A 17,979-nucleotide genomic window follows, 5' to 3' on the forward strand; every position below is an offset into this window, starting at 1 on the left:
GTTGCAGACTAGCCTGCTTATTGATAACTAAATTTAAGCTTTGTTCTCTAATATTCTATGGTTACAATCTTATACCACAATTCCGACACACAAGAATCCCTGCCATTCAATAAAAATAAGAAGCGGACCTGGTCGGGCTCTGCTCTCCGTTTAATCAACGACAATGGGGTTGTAGTAGCGGAAGCGGTTGTCGGGGTCGTACTGGGCCTTGAGGCTCCGCAGCCTCTCGAGGCGCCAGCTCTCGTGGCCGTACCGCTGCTCGAGGGTCTCGAAGCCGTTGGCGTAGTTGACGTAAGCGTCCATGAGCCGGCCCGGCTGGCCGGCGTTCCATTGGTCGCGGACCTCAGCTGCCCAGGCCCAGGCCGCCTGCTCGCGGGCAGTGTCATTGTGCGGCACGATCGCGTTGAAGAGCGTCAGGTGGCGGTCGGAGCGGAAGGGGTAGGCCGAGCTCGCGGAGGCCACGGCCTCGACCCCCTCCGTCGAGTAGCCTTCGTGCATGATGTTGGTCCCGGCCGCAAGGACTGGGTCTTGGGCCACGCGTTGCTTGAAGCCCTCAAAGATGAGGCGCTCGGCCGTCGCGTTCCAGACCCGCAGAAATACCGTGGACGTGCTGTGCACGTTGCCATGCTGGCAAATGGGGTCGGTCATACTGGTGCCCTGCGCTTTGGGGATCTGCGGGTAAGGCACGTCGCCCATTTCCTCATAGACGGCCTCTATAGCATTGAAAGGAGCCAGATATTTCTCGGCCTCCTCGGCGGTCCCGCGGTAGGCAAACGACCAAAAGAGAACGGGCTCCTCACTAGTTATGGTGGTGTTCATGAGGAAACTTCCGGCGTTGAAGGCCATGTTGACGGGAGTAGTGTCGTTGCCATGAAACACGTTGAGGGCATTGAAGACAGTCTCCAACTGTTGGCCACGCCAGATGTAGTTGTGGTAATGCCAGGTGTCAGGGCCCCGGGGAAAGATGTTCATCTCGTAGCTTGTCACAATGCCGAAGTTGTGACCGGCCCCTTTCATACCCCAGAGAAGGTCGCTGTGGCTCGTTGCGTTGACGCGGATGGTGGAGCCATTGGCCAAGACAACGTTGAGCTGCAGTATATTGTCGCTAATCAACCCGTACAGACCTTCAAAACGACCGTGGCCACCCCCAAGACCGGCGCCTAGCATGCCAACGCACTCACACCCGCCAGTGGTGGTGACAAAGCCCTTGTCCCAAAGATATTGGATGACTGGGAGCACGGTAAGGCCGCCTTGGAACCAGGCTGACTTGCCATTGGGTTGGATGGTGATGTTGTTGAGCTGCCGCATACCGATTTGGATGCCATTAAACGTGGCAAGACTTGCCGCGAGGCCGTGGCCGCCGGTGACGGCCAGAAAGTCGATACTGTTCTCGTTGCAATATTGGACCTTGGGAATCAGTGTCAGCAGGCAGGATCGACTTCCTTGTAGGGGTGGTAGTCATAGGTCTCACGATTGTCGGGACATCGGATTCAAGTCCTGGCTCGATTACAACTTGGATGTGAGGCTTAGAAAAGTCCGTCCACCTGGAAGTGACATTGTTGAAGCGCGGATCATCCGGCCCAAAGATGAGGGTGGTGTTGGAGACCAGGCCGCCGAGCTCTTGTTGGACTTGCGTGCTGGTCAAGTCACGACGGGTGATCGCGTGTTTCTGAAAGTATCTGGGGATGCTGGCACCAGCTACGAGGGTCCAGAGGAACCCGAAGTAACAAGATACAGAAAGCAAAGAAGCCTTCATTTGTAAAATTTGTCTTGGTGGTCGACTTTGCAGCAGTATCGGGACTATGGGCAACAGAGGTTATATGACTCGGTTTTCCACTGAGCACCGAAGTGTCCCTTAGGCCTTAAATACATGGCTGTGCAAGGCAACCGCTGGCAAGCTGCCTCAAAGGATCAAGACGCGGGTAGGAACCAAATCCTTCACCATAGCCACGGAGTCTGTGTGCTGAAAATGGTCCCCGAAACCCCTATACTAACTAGCCTTCAAGTTGACCTGTATAGCTTGCGACAGATGGGGCTGAAAACATCCAACTGTTGGAAATAGCCACGTGGGGGATGAGGGCAGGTCAGCGCTAGGCAGACAGAGGGGCGGTTCTAGATCTGTGAAGTTCGGCAAAGCGAAACCGAGAATGGAAATGGAACACAGAGACAATGTACCCATAACTTGTACAGCGATGTAAGGGCTCGCATTACGCAACAGTATTTCAAAAGACGGTATCATGGAATATGTGTATTTGGTAAGTTATGTAATTAGATTACAAAGCTATAGGAGCGAAAGGTCCATCAAACTCATGAGTGAGAATGTACCTTCCTATTGGAGTGGCATCCGACGGACAGGGGTAATAAACTTGCCATTTCTAGAATTTCACCGTCACTCTGCATAATATGAGCCTATGTTAGCATCAGAAGGATTCAATGCGCATGCTTAGCCTTTACTAGGTGGTGGACCATGGTACTGAATCAAGGCTGAAAATTAGCCATCCGACCTATCAGAATCAGATGGACAAGGGAATTACCAATTCGCTGGGACTGCGTGTATGCAGTGTAACATCGAATTCTTACAAATGGCAAGTTTAAAATATTTGTTTGATCCCCTGTCTAGCTGAAAGGACGTCTAACCACACAATTCTGACAAACAGCGTAAGTGAGCGCCCGGACCCCTTTGATCGTTCCCACCCACGCGCTCTCAATTCCACGTATGCAAGGTTATCAAACGTGGATGACCCAGCATCTCCTGCTGTTGCAGAATCATACCACTAAAGAGAGAAATTGCTAGAAAGCTTGACATGAAACCCTGGCTACAATGTCATACGTAATCAGGCACCCTGCCTATAGAGGGATATCAAGTATTGTTCGTCCACGTGGCGACAAGGAAGCGTCAGGTGGTAACTGATCCATGCAACCTCCTTCGCCTGTTGTATCTGTAAGAAGCATTTTTCTCCCAGGACTGAGTGCGCCCCTGAAGCCTAATCGAAACCATTGCTCAGGCTAAATCGCGCACATGAACTGCCCGTCCATGCACGCCTACTCTCAGTGCCTTACTGGCCCCTAAACTCCGTTTCGTCATGATTTCATTGCTGCACGTCCTTGTTCGGTCCCGTTTGGAAAATGTTGGCAACCAAAAGCCACGTGTTGCAGCAGGGAGGTCTGCAAGGCATGCGACCCTTCAGACTGATCTCATGGCTCATTGGCTAACTCTGATGCAGACAACATACTGATGGCAGATCCTACTGAAGCAAGCGTTCTCTTGGTGAGTAGATTGGATTCCGTTTGTAGGAAACTAGCGAATCATCGTATGTCATTGGATGGAAATTGGAGATTGAGAACAGCTTCAGAGGGCGGAACAAAATTGGTTGGCTGTTGTGGGAGGTCAGGCTGGCCCTTTTGTCGGTGGTTGCAGGGGAGGCTTGTTACTCTACGTGATGTACTCTCTGCTTCTTTTGCAGGGGATATCAGATAACGCTCTTGTATGTTGAATACCTCCATCAAGCTACTCTAGTCTTCCCTGATTCTCAAATCCTCATTCCTCACAACCGGGTCAGCTCAACTACACCGTCTTTGTAGTTCTGTGTCCAGTGCGTACATGATTTTCATTATAAATCATGATCGATATCCCCTTATCTGGCAACAGCGAATTTGGTAAACAATGGGTCCTTTAGGAGCTTATCCAAGAAATTTCCCTCCACGCCGACAAGGACCTCCATTCCTCCATCTGGTAGCCTTGGAAGCACGACTTGAAGGCCATTAACAATACCGACATGCGGCGTACGAACGGCCTCAATTCTGTCTCCTAGTACGGGACCCCACTCAAGACCATATAGGTCAAAGTTCATCCATGAGCTCTGGGGGCAATTGAATCCAGGGACATCAAGGAAAGCAGTGGCAATTAGTCGGTCAACATCTTCAATCTGCTCCTCGAGAGCGATAGTATCATCTGTCCATTCCTCATTAGCATTCAGCATGGCCTTGCGGATCATCGCCGCCAAATCCGCGATTTTGAGGGTGCTTAAAATCTTTCTAACAGGTGCCGATACTGCAATGTATTCCATGAAACAACCTAAAGTCTTTGGGTGAACCTTTGGGTTCGTTCGCAGCCGACGTCAATTGCGATGTTGGAGACAGACGTAGGATCACCTTCCAATATTTCTAGGGGGATCCGAGCAGCCATCACGGTACGCCAGAGCAGTGCCGAGAGAGCATCATTAGTAGATACCCATTGTTGACCATGAGACTCGGTCGCATTTGCAGGTGAAGCCTCCGCCTTCAAGGCTTTCAAGGAGTCTTTAGAGAAATAGAAAATCTGGCCTCGATGATTCGGAGACATCATCTTCGGCGGCGGTGATGTTGGTGTGAAAGGTAGAATAGTCCACTCTGGATGATTCTTGGTATTTCCAGCATTGCGACCCGATGACTTTCTCACTCTTTCACGGTCTCCCCAGATCTCTTCCGGCAAGTTCAGGGACTCACCCTCGAATCCCTGAGCTCGACGACAGGCGTCTGCCCAAATTTTAGTCCAGATATACCATGAAGTCCCATCTCCACTCAAATGCAGAAGATTCCACCCCAGAATCAGTCCTCCTCGAATGAAGCTAGCCTGCACGAGAGAAGTGCGAAGCTTTTCTCCAGGGATTGGCCAGATTGGCCCGGGGCAGAAAGTCTCAGCATCGAAGTATGATACGGGGAAGCCTTTGCCCTTTAGCTGCTCAAGGCTCAATGGGAACGAATCGCGCAGATCTTGGACAGCAATCCGAGCAGCATCCACCCCCTCTATTTTGCGATATCTCATAACGCCTTTCTTCTGAATGTAGGTATCGGGTATACACTCGCATGCAACTTCTGGAATCTCTATCGCAAGAGTTTCGTAGCCAATTTGAAGGACCCGAGAGACCTTGTCGATGTTGTAATTGTTTCCAAGTTGGAAGAGGAAAATGTAACGGACATAGCCTTTTGGGGCAATCCGTTCAAAGGGGTGTGAGCTGAGGGATCTCCCTGTACTCGATTGAACCCATTGTGATCTGACGTGTTCTGAACTGTAAGATGCCAGGGTAGCGTTGATTCAATGAATAGCAGGAGGAAACTTAGCATGACCGCCTTCAGAGCAGGAGAACACACAACATTTAACTGAAGCCTGCCAATCCCTCATTGTTACAACTGAGCAATAACATAGAACCCCTAATAAAACCAGTACAGAGTATAACCAATTTTGTTTTTCATGTTCCTATCTCTTCCGTCAATTTTCCAGCCTAATCCACATCAAAACATTTAGAGAAAAATGATAATAATGGTTTGGATAATGGTGTTAATAATAACAACTATGCGGCTGCAGTGCCCTGACATGTATAATTGCCCAACTTCAAGTTCCGAATCTGAAGACTAGTGCTTATTCGGCGGCTTTACGTCGTGGTACTCTCTGAAGCGCGGGCTATAGATCCAACGTAATACATTTCGACCAACAGATGATGGAGCGAAGGAAGCATGTGCGTCAGAACGTGGCGTAGAACGTTAGTCAAGGATATTTGACAGCTGAGTGAGGAAGAAAAACAGAATTGCTCTTTTCCAACAATAACTCGTCCTTCTGTTGGTTTCCACCATAACCTTCGTGCTAGTAAGCTTGGAAACATGGCAGGCTTTGAATTTGTTTGCGAGAAAGTACAGTACAGTCCAAGATCGCTTTCCATGTTGGAAAATAGAGATGCTCTTTCAAACTGTAATAGTATTATATGGCAGTATAGCACATTTCTTACCTACCCACCGTAATACCAGTTTCTTTTTATAAGCTGTAAGACGGATACAAGAGCCTAGAATTAGAAGTCTGGAATTCCTAGAAGGTTCCACGCACACTTAACAAACAGCATGAAGAAAGCAACATTTGAACTGGCAAAATGGCAACTTCTCACTTCTGTATCCCACTCCCACAGTTTCTTGAATGCAGAGGTGTTTTCTGGTGTCCATCTGGAGTCAAGATGATACGTAAGGCTCAACAGTAAGATTTAATCTGGCTGGAACCACAATCCACGGAAGAGGATTAAAAAGCCGATATTTATGAAAGGCTGCAGTATGTTAGTGATACTGAGAATCTTGCCATAATTCCTTTTGGATATATTGCGATTATCTAAGGCGGTGTCCTGTGGGTCAAGTTTTTGGGCGTTGAGATGTCCGCGAGCTCAATCACAACAACTTAGATACTTCCTATGCAACCGTAGCCAACAGCTGTTTTGTCGCTGGTGGGAGATAAACATAAGTGATCAACTATCAATACAGCACCATTGGTTAACAAGGTATGTCTGAACTTCATATCATAACAGGAATCCTCCATTTAAGATCTAATCTTGATCTGTCTTCTGTCCAATGTTAGTGCATGCCCACGCGGATCTCGGTTGACGCTGACATGGTGCTCGTGTGACCGTGCTATTCTCCTGTGAACCAATAGCGTGTTTGCTAATATTGAAACCCCTAAACACCTGGAGAAATACCACACAATATTAGACTGCCATTTCCTGAGACAGGCGGATCATAGTTAATCCCAATGATTTTCTGGACACAACTCTGGAGATTATATGTATCAACACCCAGAGCACTTCTTCACTAAGAGAATTCTTTTCAGGCTCTACGCATCCTAAATACTTCTTTGTTTGAATCTTGGACTTAAACTCGTTTACCAGGAACATCGCCGGGGTAAGACTCCCGTCTGTGCCTGACTTGCTAGCAATTTCGGTATATCAACTTCCACCTCCCGTCGGGCGTCCTTCTAGAGGATCAATTCTTCCCGGCCGGCGCGAGCTTCAAGGCCTCCGGCGTGTTGTTCGGGAAAGACGCAACTGTGAACGCACAGGTTGGACAGACAATCGACCTCAAGGCCAGCATGGATGGCCTCTCGCTTGGACCCCTCTCCATCAAGGGGGCCTCGGGTCCGAGCCCGTCGCGGCAGGTCCAGATCAGTCCCACCACTTAGCGCATCGCGATTGACCGCTACGTTGACTTGTGCGGTCTGGATAAGCAAACCACCTTCATCAACGCTGACCTCCTGCCCAGCCCCCAGTTTCGGTTCTCCATGACCACCACCTTCGCTGAGGTGCTTCAGCTCGACCTCAAGGGCAAGATGTGGGGCACGGCATTTTTATCAGACCTCTCCAACCTCGACTTGTCCCTCTCTGCTACGCTCCAGCAGGACATCCTTGACTACATACACAGGCAGACTTAGAGTTCCCCGTGGTTAAGCATAGGTAGACAAGGGCATCAGCGACGCCAGGGCCAAGCTGTACGACTCGCAGAAACGCTTTGTTGATCAGCTGCAGGCCGCCCAGGCGACGCTCGACTCGGCACACGTGGCGTACGACAAAGCCAGCGGCAACGCCGAGAGAAGCTGACCGAGGCCAAGAACGATGCAGCTGCGCAGAGGGCCAAGCTCCAGGCCACCATCGATGCCGCGACGGCGGGTTACAACGCCGCAGAAAACAAGTTGGAGGAGCCAACGACACAGCTGCCGCCTCCGTCAATAGAGCACACGACGGGTGATATCGGCCGAGGCAGAGTCAGGCGCGACACTGAACGAGACCAAAAAGGCTGCGCAGGATGCCAAGGGTGAGTTGCCATATATGGATGTTACTTACATCGAGACTTAGAACCCACACCCCCCCAAACACCCCGGCGGGCCCCCCAACAATTATCTTTTCGTCCCCTTTTTTAGCGACGACAAAATTTGCTAATCAACATATTTGGCAGCGCAGATGCTATGCAGCTCGAATTGGGAAGTGCTCTCAAGTCAATCCTAGATGCTCAAAGCAGGATCAACGGATACAACAGTATGTTGCATCAAAACTTCTTCTGTTCCCCTGGCACATAAGCAAAGTAGACTGGATCTTTACAAGGTTACCCTGAGCGAGATGGACCCGCGGAAGATGGACCGGTCCAAATTTGACTATTCAACAATTCCCTGGGGAAAGCTTGTCCCCGAAACAGTGGACTAGAGCAAGATGGATATGACGAGAGTCGACTGGTCTAAAGTCGGTCCCAAGGCCCTGCCCTGGCTCAACCCAGAGACTGAAGCAGTCAGCCTTGAAGCCGTCAGCCTTTTGCCATCCTCATCGTCCTACGGAATTCTCTTTTTGCGCCTGACTGATCACAACTCTAGATCGCCAAGTTTCCGGGGGGCTACACTCTCAAGGCAGCTCTGCTGGCTTCACTGGAGGTTGTGAAGCAGACACTCAATGTGGCGTCGGCTGTTCCGACTGCAGCCGAGTATATATCTGTTAACGTGAGTGGCACTGGTGTCATCGCCTCTCTATTAGGGAGCAGCAGATAACTGATGAACACATAATAAGGCCTTAGTAGATAACACAGCTACCACAGTGGGACTAGCCACGCATGCCAAGAACAGGGCTTTAAGCATTGTTATGAGCATACTTAGCACAGCATAATTAGCAGCAAGTAAACAACAGTGAACGAGCACCGCCCTCGCGGCCGCCAAGCCAACACGGCGGACCTGTCCCTGGCCAAGAGGGGCCCAGATCGCTGTCCCGGCGGGCACCCGCGCCCTGGACCTCACCCACTGGGCCGCTGACAATGCGGGCAAGTTCATCAACATCCGGAGCGTAGCTCTCTGCGGGCGCTCGTGTCGGGCGTCGAGAACGGCGTGGACTCGGACATCAAGAGGCTCGTTGCTGGGAAGGCAGCTGGTCAGAAGGCGCTGGCCGCACCTGCTAAGGTCAGTGTCTACTGTGCGCACCACCCCAGCCCCTGCAGGTTCTACTCCTGCCGGCTCTGCTGCTACTGGCACTAATAGTGGCCCGCCGGCTACAGGCGGCGACCACCTTTCAGCTCTGAAGGCCCACGTCCGCGCGATAGTCATCAGGCATGACTTCTCAGTCGACTAAAATTCCGGCCTGAGCAGGCGAATCAGTTTATTACTGTATCGTCCAGACCATTTGGCACGACCTGCATGGAGCTCTTAGTTAAGCTAAACAAAGCATGAGGGCTGAACCTATTTCTATTACCGCAGTAATCCACTCCCAGAATGTGCTAACATGGTTTACTAATGAATGGTTAGTTTATTCTATATGATTTGGATACAAAATGATAGGCCTTTTTACATCTGTATCTCTACCGTGTCAGTAGGTCTAACACACGGGCATGGAGGACTGTACTTAAGTTTGAGTAAGGGTTTAGCTTAGAGAGATGTATCACGAGTCAGCGCAGAGGTAGGGTCCAACTGTTGACTAGGCTAGAGTTATCAGGTTGATTTTATTTCGAGTTCTGCTTTTCTACAGAATCATCACCAACCTCTGGGCTGCAATAAGTTAGAATTTAGTGAATCAATATCATCAGGAGTATCCTTGATAGCTTCCCCCGCTACGTCAGAACATTTTAATATCCATTAGGTCCTAGATAAGCGCAGATATCAAGGAGGAGGAATGCTTTCCATAAATCATTCAGAACTGCTGGATCAGTGTGATTTTAATATGATGGTCAAGAATCTTGAGCCTCCCTAAAGCAGTCCTGAACACCTAATGAAGATCAAATCCCCAGCTCCGAATTCCGCATCTAATTACTCTTAGAAATTCACCTAGATACAGTGCCATCGTTATGCTCAAATCCTGAAAGGATAAAGCGAGTCCATCATCATTTCCAGTATGAGTTCATGAGTTCATGAGTTCTAATGTATTATGATCTCCTAATCAGTAGTCTGTGCAGTATGCTAGATACCAAGATAGGTTTCATATGACATCCCCAGCAAGCAGTGTCACTTCAAAAGATCACTGTAGAAGCTAGCCATACATTCAGCATTAAAACTGTCGCTAGCAGAATTTTGCAGGTCCCTTTTCAAAAGCTATATAACACAGTCTCATTTTATTCTACCTTACAAAAGGCCCATTCTGGCTCGCCATTCTGAGTTAAGCGGTCCTGGTATCCCTCTCCAGAGGAGCCCATACATCTGGACGGTTTGTCATCTGGCTGTCCCTCGCAGAAACATACTTATTCCAGATATCTAAAACCTGCTTGTAGGTCACTGCTGTGGCTCTTGTTTTCAGTCCACTCTCACAGAATTCAATATCATCCCGCACTTTCTTGAGGCTATCAGCATAGTTAAGTAATCGCATAGGCTGCCCCAGACCCTTGACCATGGACAGCACACCGGTGATAAGTGCAGTAATAGCGCCCAGGACTGCAACAACAATATGGTGATCTCCGCTGACTGCAGAGAGGATGACCAGAGTTGAGGCAATTACTAGCTGTAGAACCAGGCATGCATATACTAGCATATCAAATGCGTATAGCTGTCGCAATGTCGACTTCTCTTCCCTGAGGATCTTCGGGTATAAAGCCATGGCATCTTGCGGTTGTCGATATTCTGTTTGCATCCACCATAGGAGCCAGGAATACCATTTTCTTGGGGTTGTGGTGCTTCCTGTATCGGTTCCTAGCAAGAGCTGGAAATCGGCTAGTGAAAGGGATGCGCCTTCACCAGCCTGTGGCTGTGATGGCATGCCGGAGTGGGCAGTGCGTTCCCTGTTACCAGGCGAATCGGCGTCGGCAGAACTCATATTGAGAAGGAGAGAATGATCTTAGCAGCTTTGCTCAGGAAGCTCTGGGACGATATCCGCGTTCCATAAACAGCAGTAATCGATTCTTCCTAATTATATAGAGAAAGTATCTGGTTAAGTAGATGTAAGACTGAGCTGTTGTAGATCATAAGACCTATTCTACACTTGCCACAAAGCGTACATGCAACCACTATAACATAGCATAACCTAGTTAAGGCCCTGTTAGACAGCAATGGTTCACCCACATTCATTGATAATCTTATTATTCCCTCTTATTCCATACAGAGTCACTTAGGAGAGAGTCTAAGCGTCACCTGGGCATTCTACCCCTAATCAATAGATGTGGAACGTTAAATATGTTGTGATCAAGTAAATAGGAGTGGTGTGACTCTCTTCCCTTCCCTCTTCTTTGGCTGTCTATCCGGCTGAGATGGCTAATAGTGGGCACTCCCAGTGTAAAGAGGTTATCATAGCTTATCCGCTTGCGGCAATTGCTATGTCATGTACTACAACTTTTATGGTCCATCATCTTTTGCCACCTGTGACGGTGGGCGATGCGGCCATGGCCAAAAGTCTACTATAGCGCCTGATCCTGGTAGAATTCGAATCTGGACCTAGAATATATGTTTTCATGGGATGTTTAGGACAGGACTGCTATTACTTATTTGGAGCTGTGGTTGGTCAAATAAAGAATAGAAACTTGTCATAAAGTCTGTCATTCTGTAAGGTTTAGACTAAGCTCATTGCCAGTCTAGAATGCGGAAATAATTATCAACTAAAGATCTAATCTATGTGGTGATATATAGGGCACATTTTGTTCGAAAATGAAAGGTGTGGGGTTGAAAAGCCCCTTAAATCTTACTGAAGTCGCCATCCCTGGTAGATGATGGGAGAATCATCTAATAACAATATATTTGAGGGTTAGTAACACCATCTGTAAACTAGTTACCTATTAGACAGGAATAGTGACATAATTACTTCACTACAGGGCTCTTAAACGCCATTATAAATCGATTTCAGGATTTAAAATACCGCCTTATACCTTTCGGGAAAGTTTGATCTTAAGTTATATGACTGTGGTTTAGGTAAGATAAGGTTTACACTATGGTAACGGTCTGATAATTATCATGTGATAAATATCGGCCCATCCCCGCCAACGAGGTCCTGATTTTCCCAACCACAACATAAATCAACGAAAAATGGCTAAAAGTAAAAGGGATGTAGTTTTAGGGGTTTTGGGAGTCCTGCTATCAGTGAAGAGAAAAATAAGGTCGGAGATTGCTGGCGTGGGCATGGACACGTACCATGGTTTTCCCCTATAGCCTATGACAGGCGGTGATCTCTACACAATACATGGCTCCGTTATCAGTAGTCTATGACACTTAGTTTAGGAGCTCAACAGCTGTTTGCAGTACATCGCCTCTTCTTCTAAGTATTCTGGGAGAATGTATCGAAAGTTTATATTAGATTAGGTGTAGTTAACCATTGAGCTGAGCAAGCTTAACCTCTAAGCTCTGAGACTGTGTTTCACTGAGGTCATGATTAACCACACATTGGAATCTCTGCGCATAGATGCAAATATATAAATTAGGGAGGGGTTCGCTAAGGTAGTGTAATAGCGAAATCTTCAGATCCATCCTTATCCCATTAACATTGATCTGAATTAATCTTTAATATTCATCTCGAACAAATCAACAACATGAAGTATTCAGTGCTCTCAATTGCAGCTCTTGTCGGCCCTGCCCTGGGAAACCCAGCCTACTACTGGCGGCAATATCTCTCTCGTCCAATCTATCCTGCCGATGCTGGTACTGTTAACATTGAAAACAACGCTCCATTTGACATCCAAGTGGATGTAGAACCACAGGGAGATCACTTCAATATTGCGCCTGGACAGTACCGCTCAGTTCCAGGCGCACCGGTTGCGGATGTGAAATTTAATGAACAGGTAGAAGTGAGCTATGTCTCTGGTGATCAAGGCACATTCAACTACGTCATTCAACCAATTGGCAATGGCTTCGCTGGATGTGTTAATGTTTCACCAAATGGATGTGGATCTCAGACCTGGTGTTCTGGGAACCCTCCAACAAATCCAGTGACCTGTAAAGCTGGCACTGAGCTCCCTGTAACCTTGTATTGGACTGGGTATGTCTCTCAGAGCCAATAATCTCAAGCCTGCACTGATTAAGCCTGCTAGCCGTATGAGGAAGACTACACATGAATTCCTGCTGTAAAAAAGAACAGCAGAACACCAGGTAATAGTATGAACAGCCATTCAACTAGCTGTGATGTGAGGGCTGGTGTATTCAACATATCACCATTGGTTTGTCTATACAGGGCTGCATATAACCTATCTTATATTCTTTAAGAGTAAAAATAATAGGATAATATTATGATAATATTGCCCTTGATTCTACTTTATAACAGTACAAAAGCTAATTTTGTACATTTTTTTTCTCTATCTACTTCAGCTGGACAGTCAAATATTATTATCACATAGAGTTTCAACTACACACCAAATTTAGCGCTCATGTATTGCTCAACGCGCAAAAGACCATGATTTTCTCATAAGGAAAATCAGGAAAATCATAGTCATTTATATATTCAAAAACAGAACCTTCTAGACATCCTACTAGCACTTAATCTTTCTAACAACAGGTGTCGTACTAGCACTCCATAGTATGTTAAGGTATCAGGTCTTAACCCTGGTAGGCCGAAATTATATCCCCAAGGAGTCAAAAGTATAAACTCATTCTGATGTATTCACCTTTAAAGTCTGAAACCCTGCAAAAACGGCTGCAAGTGCTGAAAATAGTCCATGTCAAGATTCACCTACTTCATTATATCTTTATACCCTTCTGCAACTACCCAGTCCTTTATAATGGCATAATAATCACCAGTTGTGACCACAAGAGCAGAACTGCATAACTTAGTAGCAAATACTGAGCGCCAACGGTGGGATAAAACAGGCTTTGTTAATGATTATAATTGTAATCATTAGGAGGTGTATGCCAGCCGCCATCTCCTGTATTCTATATAAAATGGCACTTTCCAAAACTTCAATATCTCAACAAGATCTGAGATAGTTAACACTTGGTATACAAAGGACTCTCATGTCAAATATATATATTAAGTAGAGACCAAAGGTAATGTTCTTTACAGCTGCATTTTTTGTATTTTAGACTAATACTACATTACTAATCATAAAAAAATTCTAAAATTTAGGAAATGCTATATTTCTATTCCATATGACACATATATATGTCTACATTATAGAAACAGCCTTCTAAAGCTATTGTGATGGAAAAACTAATGTGTTAAATAGTGCTAGTTTATATGGATTACAGGAAATGCCCGCTGGCATACAATGGCGGTTGCATATGGCAGTTTTATGTGAATAGAAAGCTTGAGAAACAGCTGAGAACGAATAAATAACGAACAGCAATGCCGCAGAAGGTAAAGCAAACCGGGCGCAGCAGTAGAAAGATACAAGCCAACAAAATATCGAAGAATGCCACGACTCCCTAAGCGTTACGCGGTACAGGAAGCCAAGTTACAAGCCTATGTTATTCAAAAGGCTGATATAAAAGGATATGACAAGCTGACACAAGATGAGAACTGACAGAAATGGCCCTGCCACCACTACAGACACTCTGGAACACAACAATCAAAGTAGAAGAAGGCTAGGTTCAATCTCCGAGCTTTAGATTCTACTCTCAGTGACCCTGCGGATTCCATACCATATTCGCATCTTCTGGTCGGCCCAACCGTAGACAACTGTCGGGTTAAGAGTACTTGGATGTTTGCTGACTCCGGATATCGTCCAGAGCCAACCGCAATGAAAACCGCCTCATGCGTCAGGAGCCAAACATGAAAGATTACTATCCTCCTGGGCGTCAGTTTATAAGCCTCAACAAACTGGATCCCAGTTAGCTAGGAAGAGAGCGTGCCAACTATTCCCCTGAAACCTTATTCCTTCCTGCTCGCATATTGCTCAGAATAATATCACTAGTGTTATTTTTACCTTGATGTCAATTGGGTAAGAACTCTCTGACGTGATGTCGGATGAAGCCACGCCTGCCGGATACTCTGCCAACAGTTCGCAGCTTTGAGTAGTTACATCCAGCTTCATGTTACTGAAAATGCAGCAATGAAAAGATTTACGCAAATATAAGCCATCGGAGCTCAATTAGCGAACCATGAGTTTGTAACGCTTGCCAACGATCAAAGAAATATCGTACAACGTTGATCAGACGTGTCTTACACTTCATTCACGTATCAGAGATGCTGTCTGATAGTTATATCGCAAAAATCCATCAACACAAGCCTTGGCCCGAAAACACCACTCAGAGCTTCAGGAACCACTCGACGGAGAGTTGGAAATACCAAACCACCGATAGTTTGGTGGTCAAACATATATTGTGACGCATTTCCGCCGCCCAGGACCACCGGTGCATAGTCAAGTCTCCTCAGCATGAATTTGTTGTCATAATAAAATCGCTGGATTTTATTGTGGGTTGGAATATCGTCAGGAAAGGTCACTTCCAACACTCGCCACGTCTCACCGTTCTCGACGTGGTTTTCCAGTTCCCGAGTGAGAAACCCGGGCCAATTGAAGAGGAAGGGTGCTGTGAGATAATTCCACAGAGCATAACCAACAAAGTACAGGAAGTGCATGTCATCCCACGTAGACTCCGAGTTTAAGTGAACAAAAGCCGCGCGTGGACTGTCCCGACTTTGAATAACTGAGCCGTCAGCATTCTCAGTCCAGACCTTCTTTGGGCTGTACGCCCAGAGCTCATCAACATTATGTCCCAGTCCTCTAAAAAAGGTCTTAGGAGAATGTGGATCAACAGTAATTGTTAGTTGGCGGTGACCTGGGTAACCCTTGGAGTCGAATAATAAGCCTGAAAGGTTTAAGGTGGCCTCAATAGATTTAATTTCATTGAAGCGAGCTTCTCCGCCGTGAGCCTCCAGGATCGCAGACAAGAGGTCAACCCTGATCATGTCAGCAATTCTGAGCCAAAAGCCAGTCATACATCAAGCTAACCTTTGGAGAATATTTTCTGCCATTTCGTATTCCGAATGTATTCCTGGAATGCTAATATGATACAAGACAGCCGATGTGGAAGGAAAACTGATGAAGTATTAATGACACTGTCGCTGCTGACAAATCGAAAATAGCTTGAATAGTTAACTTACCAAACAAAAAGAGGAGTCATAATTCAGCAAAATGGTCCAAAGTTCGGGATTGCACCAGAAACCAGATCTTCTAATCAAGGAATCTAGCTTTCCCGAGGCGGAGACCACGGCAACCCGATCTTTCCCCATGGAACCTCGGTTCCACATTTGTTGAATGTCTTCACAATCCCTCCAACAACGTAGACTTTTTTCAGTGTGCGGACGGACCCTATAATTGTATTTAGGTAGTAGGATCGGTATAAAGTTCGATTTCGATACCGTGGAGTATTGCTGGCCTCTGTTTATAATTTCCCAATCACCAACAGCTGCCCAGATATGCCTCATTTCAAAAGTCCCTTCGATGGTGCAGCCTTGTTCTACAGGGACTATATTCCCTCTTTATCCCCGAGCCACACAATATGAAGGCTGGATATGCGCTGTTGTGCCCTTAATAATTCCCTGCACGCATGGTGTCCCGAGTAATTCCCATCTCACCGAACGACACTAATTCGTTATGGGAGTAACCCAATGGGAATGCGTGGGAACAGGGTGTGCCTCCTGATTCTCTTGGCGAATCAATTTCTACTGCGTCATTGGTATTTTGAGACGGTTTGCCACTATATTATATGGTTTACAATAGTTAACCCCGGATTAAGTTATGGCGTCATCGGTTTTATAACATCTGAGTTTGTATCACAGGCATAGTCCGCGGCACCGCACGGCAATTCGGACGCCACCTCAGACTTGTCCTATATAGCCAGGCGTTGCTTGGTCACGGCCCAGTATAGGTTTTATTTTTTTTTATTTTTTTATTATTTTTGCTTTGTAGTTCGGCAATTTATCTCGTGTGTGTAAACTGGCCACTAATCCTAACAGTCTACTTATCAACACTCCTTTCAACAAACACCAGCTCTTGGGAAACTGAGGATCATGCCAGCTCGAGATTCCCGCCCGACCCGATCCGGGAGATCGTTCACATCACAATTCAATCTACCCATTCTTGCTCAGGATAGACAGCAACGAATGATATCACCGCCTCAAAGCCGAGAAACTTTGGTTGCTACGATACCGCCAAGTGTATTGCTGGCGCTGTCTGCTTCAATATACCCGACCCCAGAAGCTCAGGATAAAAATCGCGGCGTTGAAGATCGAGTTCCACCGTACGGGGGATTTTCATTATATACGATAAGGTTGAGAACGATGACAGTTTTTTCACTGCTCAATCTTCATCGGATGCTTTGTCACCAGGGCTGCATAACTAATGATTCCCCCAGACACTCTGGGATGAAGCCAGGAGAGCAGATAGAGAGCAAGCCCGCCCGAAAGAGAGGCAGGCCAAGAAAAATAATCAATCTTGACAATGCAGGACCCAATGAGGTAGGATTCCCACCCCCATCGATCAACTATCTAATTTTTGTTATATCGGTCCAACTTCTCATTCTTATACTTTTTATTTTTTCCTTTTTTTTCGAGGATAGCTTCTATACTTCCCCCCCGCCCCCCAAACAGGTTCTAACTCAGTCACAGCACCGCCGAACCCAGCTTCGTCTCGCGCAAAGGGCGTATCGATCCCGAAAAGAAAAAAGAGTATCGACGTTAGAAAATCGCATCGCCGAACTGGAAAATAAAATTAAGAGTATGGGTCACTCACATGAGTCCTATAGCAATGATCTTTCTCGATGAGCCAATTTCAAAGTTAAACCTTCTCCAACTACCAAATCTTTCTATTTTCTGGTACTCGCGCATCGGATAACAGAGCTTGATGAAACTCTTAACGGCATTCTCCATTAAGAAAATTCTCCCCTAAACCCTAATATGGATCATGATTCCTGATGAGATCCGAATCCCACGGCCTATTTGCTGCCAACTTCTAAATCTTGACGAGACGGTCATCAAAGAAGAGCCCGTAGAGGACGCCAACCTGTTTGTCCCACCTGATTCGGCCGTTACGCAGAGTCGCCCATCAAACACCGCTGGCCAAGAAAATGAACAGAAGCAATCTCAAGGCCCGCTTCGATTTAGCTACGATGCTTTTTTTGAGAGTGTGAAAAGAAGAGAGAAATGGAACCGCTAGGGGCACCCCTTGGAAAGTCCTCTGACGAAACCATGCGTTTGCTCTTCAATGGCTATCGACCGGTCTTCAAAAGCCATCCCCTCGGCTGCGAGGTTGAGTCCTTGCTACGACTTGGCCCTCCACAGCAAATGTGTTACTACCAGGACAAGCTCTTTGGAGGATACA

At 46.8% G+C, this 17,979-nt stretch overlaps 8 protein-coding genes across 8 annotated transcripts; 4 read left to right on the top strand and 4 right to left on the bottom strand.

Moving 5' to 3' along the window:
- Nucleotides 1-150: 150 nt before the first annotated feature.
- On the bottom strand, nucleotides 151-1,756 carry Asppvi_010104 (FAD-binding oxidoreductase; the record flags this gene model as incomplete). Its single annotated transcript, XM_043305950.1, has 2 exons — nucleotides 151-1,407; nucleotides 1,472-1,756. The coding sequence occupies 2 exons, from the start codon at nucleotides 1,754-1,756 to the stop codon at nucleotides 151-153; spliced, it is 1,542 nt and encodes a 513-aa protein (XP_043161885.1).
- Nucleotides 1,757-3,635: 1,879 nt separating this feature from the next.
- Asppvi_010105 (uncharacterized protein) lies at nucleotides 3,636-4,804 on the bottom strand (the record flags this gene model as incomplete). Its single annotated transcript, XM_043305951.1, has 2 exons — nucleotides 3,636-4,035; nucleotides 4,095-4,804. The coding sequence occupies 2 exons, from the start codon at nucleotides 4,802-4,804 to the stop codon at nucleotides 3,636-3,638; spliced, it is 1,110 nt and encodes a 369-aa protein (XP_043161886.1).
- Nucleotides 4,805-5,637: 833 nt separating this feature from the next.
- Nucleotides 5,638-6,970, top strand: Asppvi_010106 (uncharacterized protein; the record flags this gene model as incomplete). The annotated part of the gene is made up of 2 exons (XM_043305952.1): nucleotides 5,638-5,667; nucleotides 6,725-6,970. 2 exons carry the CDS (start codon nucleotides 5,638-5,640, stop codon nucleotides 6,968-6,970), a joined length of 276 nt encoding a protein of 91 aa, XP_043161887.1.
- Nucleotides 6,971-7,069: 99 nt separating this feature from the next.
- On the top strand, nucleotides 7,070-7,985 carry Asppvi_010107 (uncharacterized protein; the record flags this gene model as incomplete). The annotated part of the gene is given in 4 exon segments (XM_043305953.1): nucleotides 7,070-7,090; nucleotides 7,242-7,348; nucleotides 7,360-7,599; nucleotides 7,871-7,985. 4 exon segments carry the CDS (start codon nucleotides 7,070-7,072, stop codon nucleotides 7,983-7,985), a joined length of 483 nt encoding a protein of 160 aa, XP_043161888.1.
- Nucleotides 7,986-7,991: 6 nt separating this feature from the next.
- Asppvi_010108 (uncharacterized protein) lies at nucleotides 7,992-8,891 on the top strand (the record flags this gene model as incomplete). The annotated part of the gene is made up of 3 exons (XM_043305954.1): nucleotides 7,992-8,081; nucleotides 8,150-8,272; nucleotides 8,526-8,891. 3 exons carry the CDS (start codon nucleotides 7,992-7,994, stop codon nucleotides 8,889-8,891), a joined length of 579 nt encoding a protein of 192 aa, XP_043161889.1.
- A 1,017-nt stretch (nucleotides 8,892-9,908) lies between these two features.
- Asppvi_010109 (uncharacterized protein) lies at nucleotides 9,909-10,559 on the bottom strand (the record flags this gene model as incomplete). The annotated part of the gene is made up of 1 exon (XM_043305955.1): nucleotides 9,909-10,559. One exon carries the CDS (start codon nucleotides 10,557-10,559, stop codon nucleotides 9,909-9,911), a length of 651 nt encoding a protein of 216 aa, XP_043161890.1.
- A 1,699-nt stretch (nucleotides 10,560-12,258) lies between these two features.
- On the top strand, nucleotides 12,259-12,793 carry Asppvi_010110 (uncharacterized protein; the record flags this gene model as incomplete). The annotated part of the gene is made up of 2 exons (XM_043305956.1): nucleotides 12,259-12,704; nucleotides 12,757-12,793. The coding sequence occupies 2 exons, from the start codon at nucleotides 12,259-12,261 to the stop codon at nucleotides 12,791-12,793; spliced, it is 483 nt and encodes a 160-aa protein (XP_043161891.1).
- Nucleotides 12,794-14,837: 2,044 nt separating this feature from the next.
- On the bottom strand, nucleotides 14,838-15,632 carry Asppvi_010111 (uncharacterized protein; the record flags this gene model as incomplete). Its single annotated transcript, XM_043305957.1, has 2 exons — nucleotides 14,838-15,558; nucleotides 15,610-15,632. The coding sequence occupies 2 exons, from the start codon at nucleotides 15,630-15,632 to the stop codon at nucleotides 14,838-14,840; spliced, it is 744 nt and encodes a 247-aa protein (XP_043161892.1).
- Between the last annotated feature and the right edge of the window lie 2,347 nt (nucleotides 15,633-17,979).

This window comes from Aspergillus pseudoviridinutans (assembly GCF_018340605.1).
Source record: "Aspergillus pseudoviridinutans IFM 55266 DNA, scaffold_7, whole genome shotgun sequence".
NCBI lineage: Eukaryota > Fungi > Ascomycota > Eurotiomycetes > Eurotiales > Aspergillaceae > Aspergillus > Aspergillus pseudoviridinutans.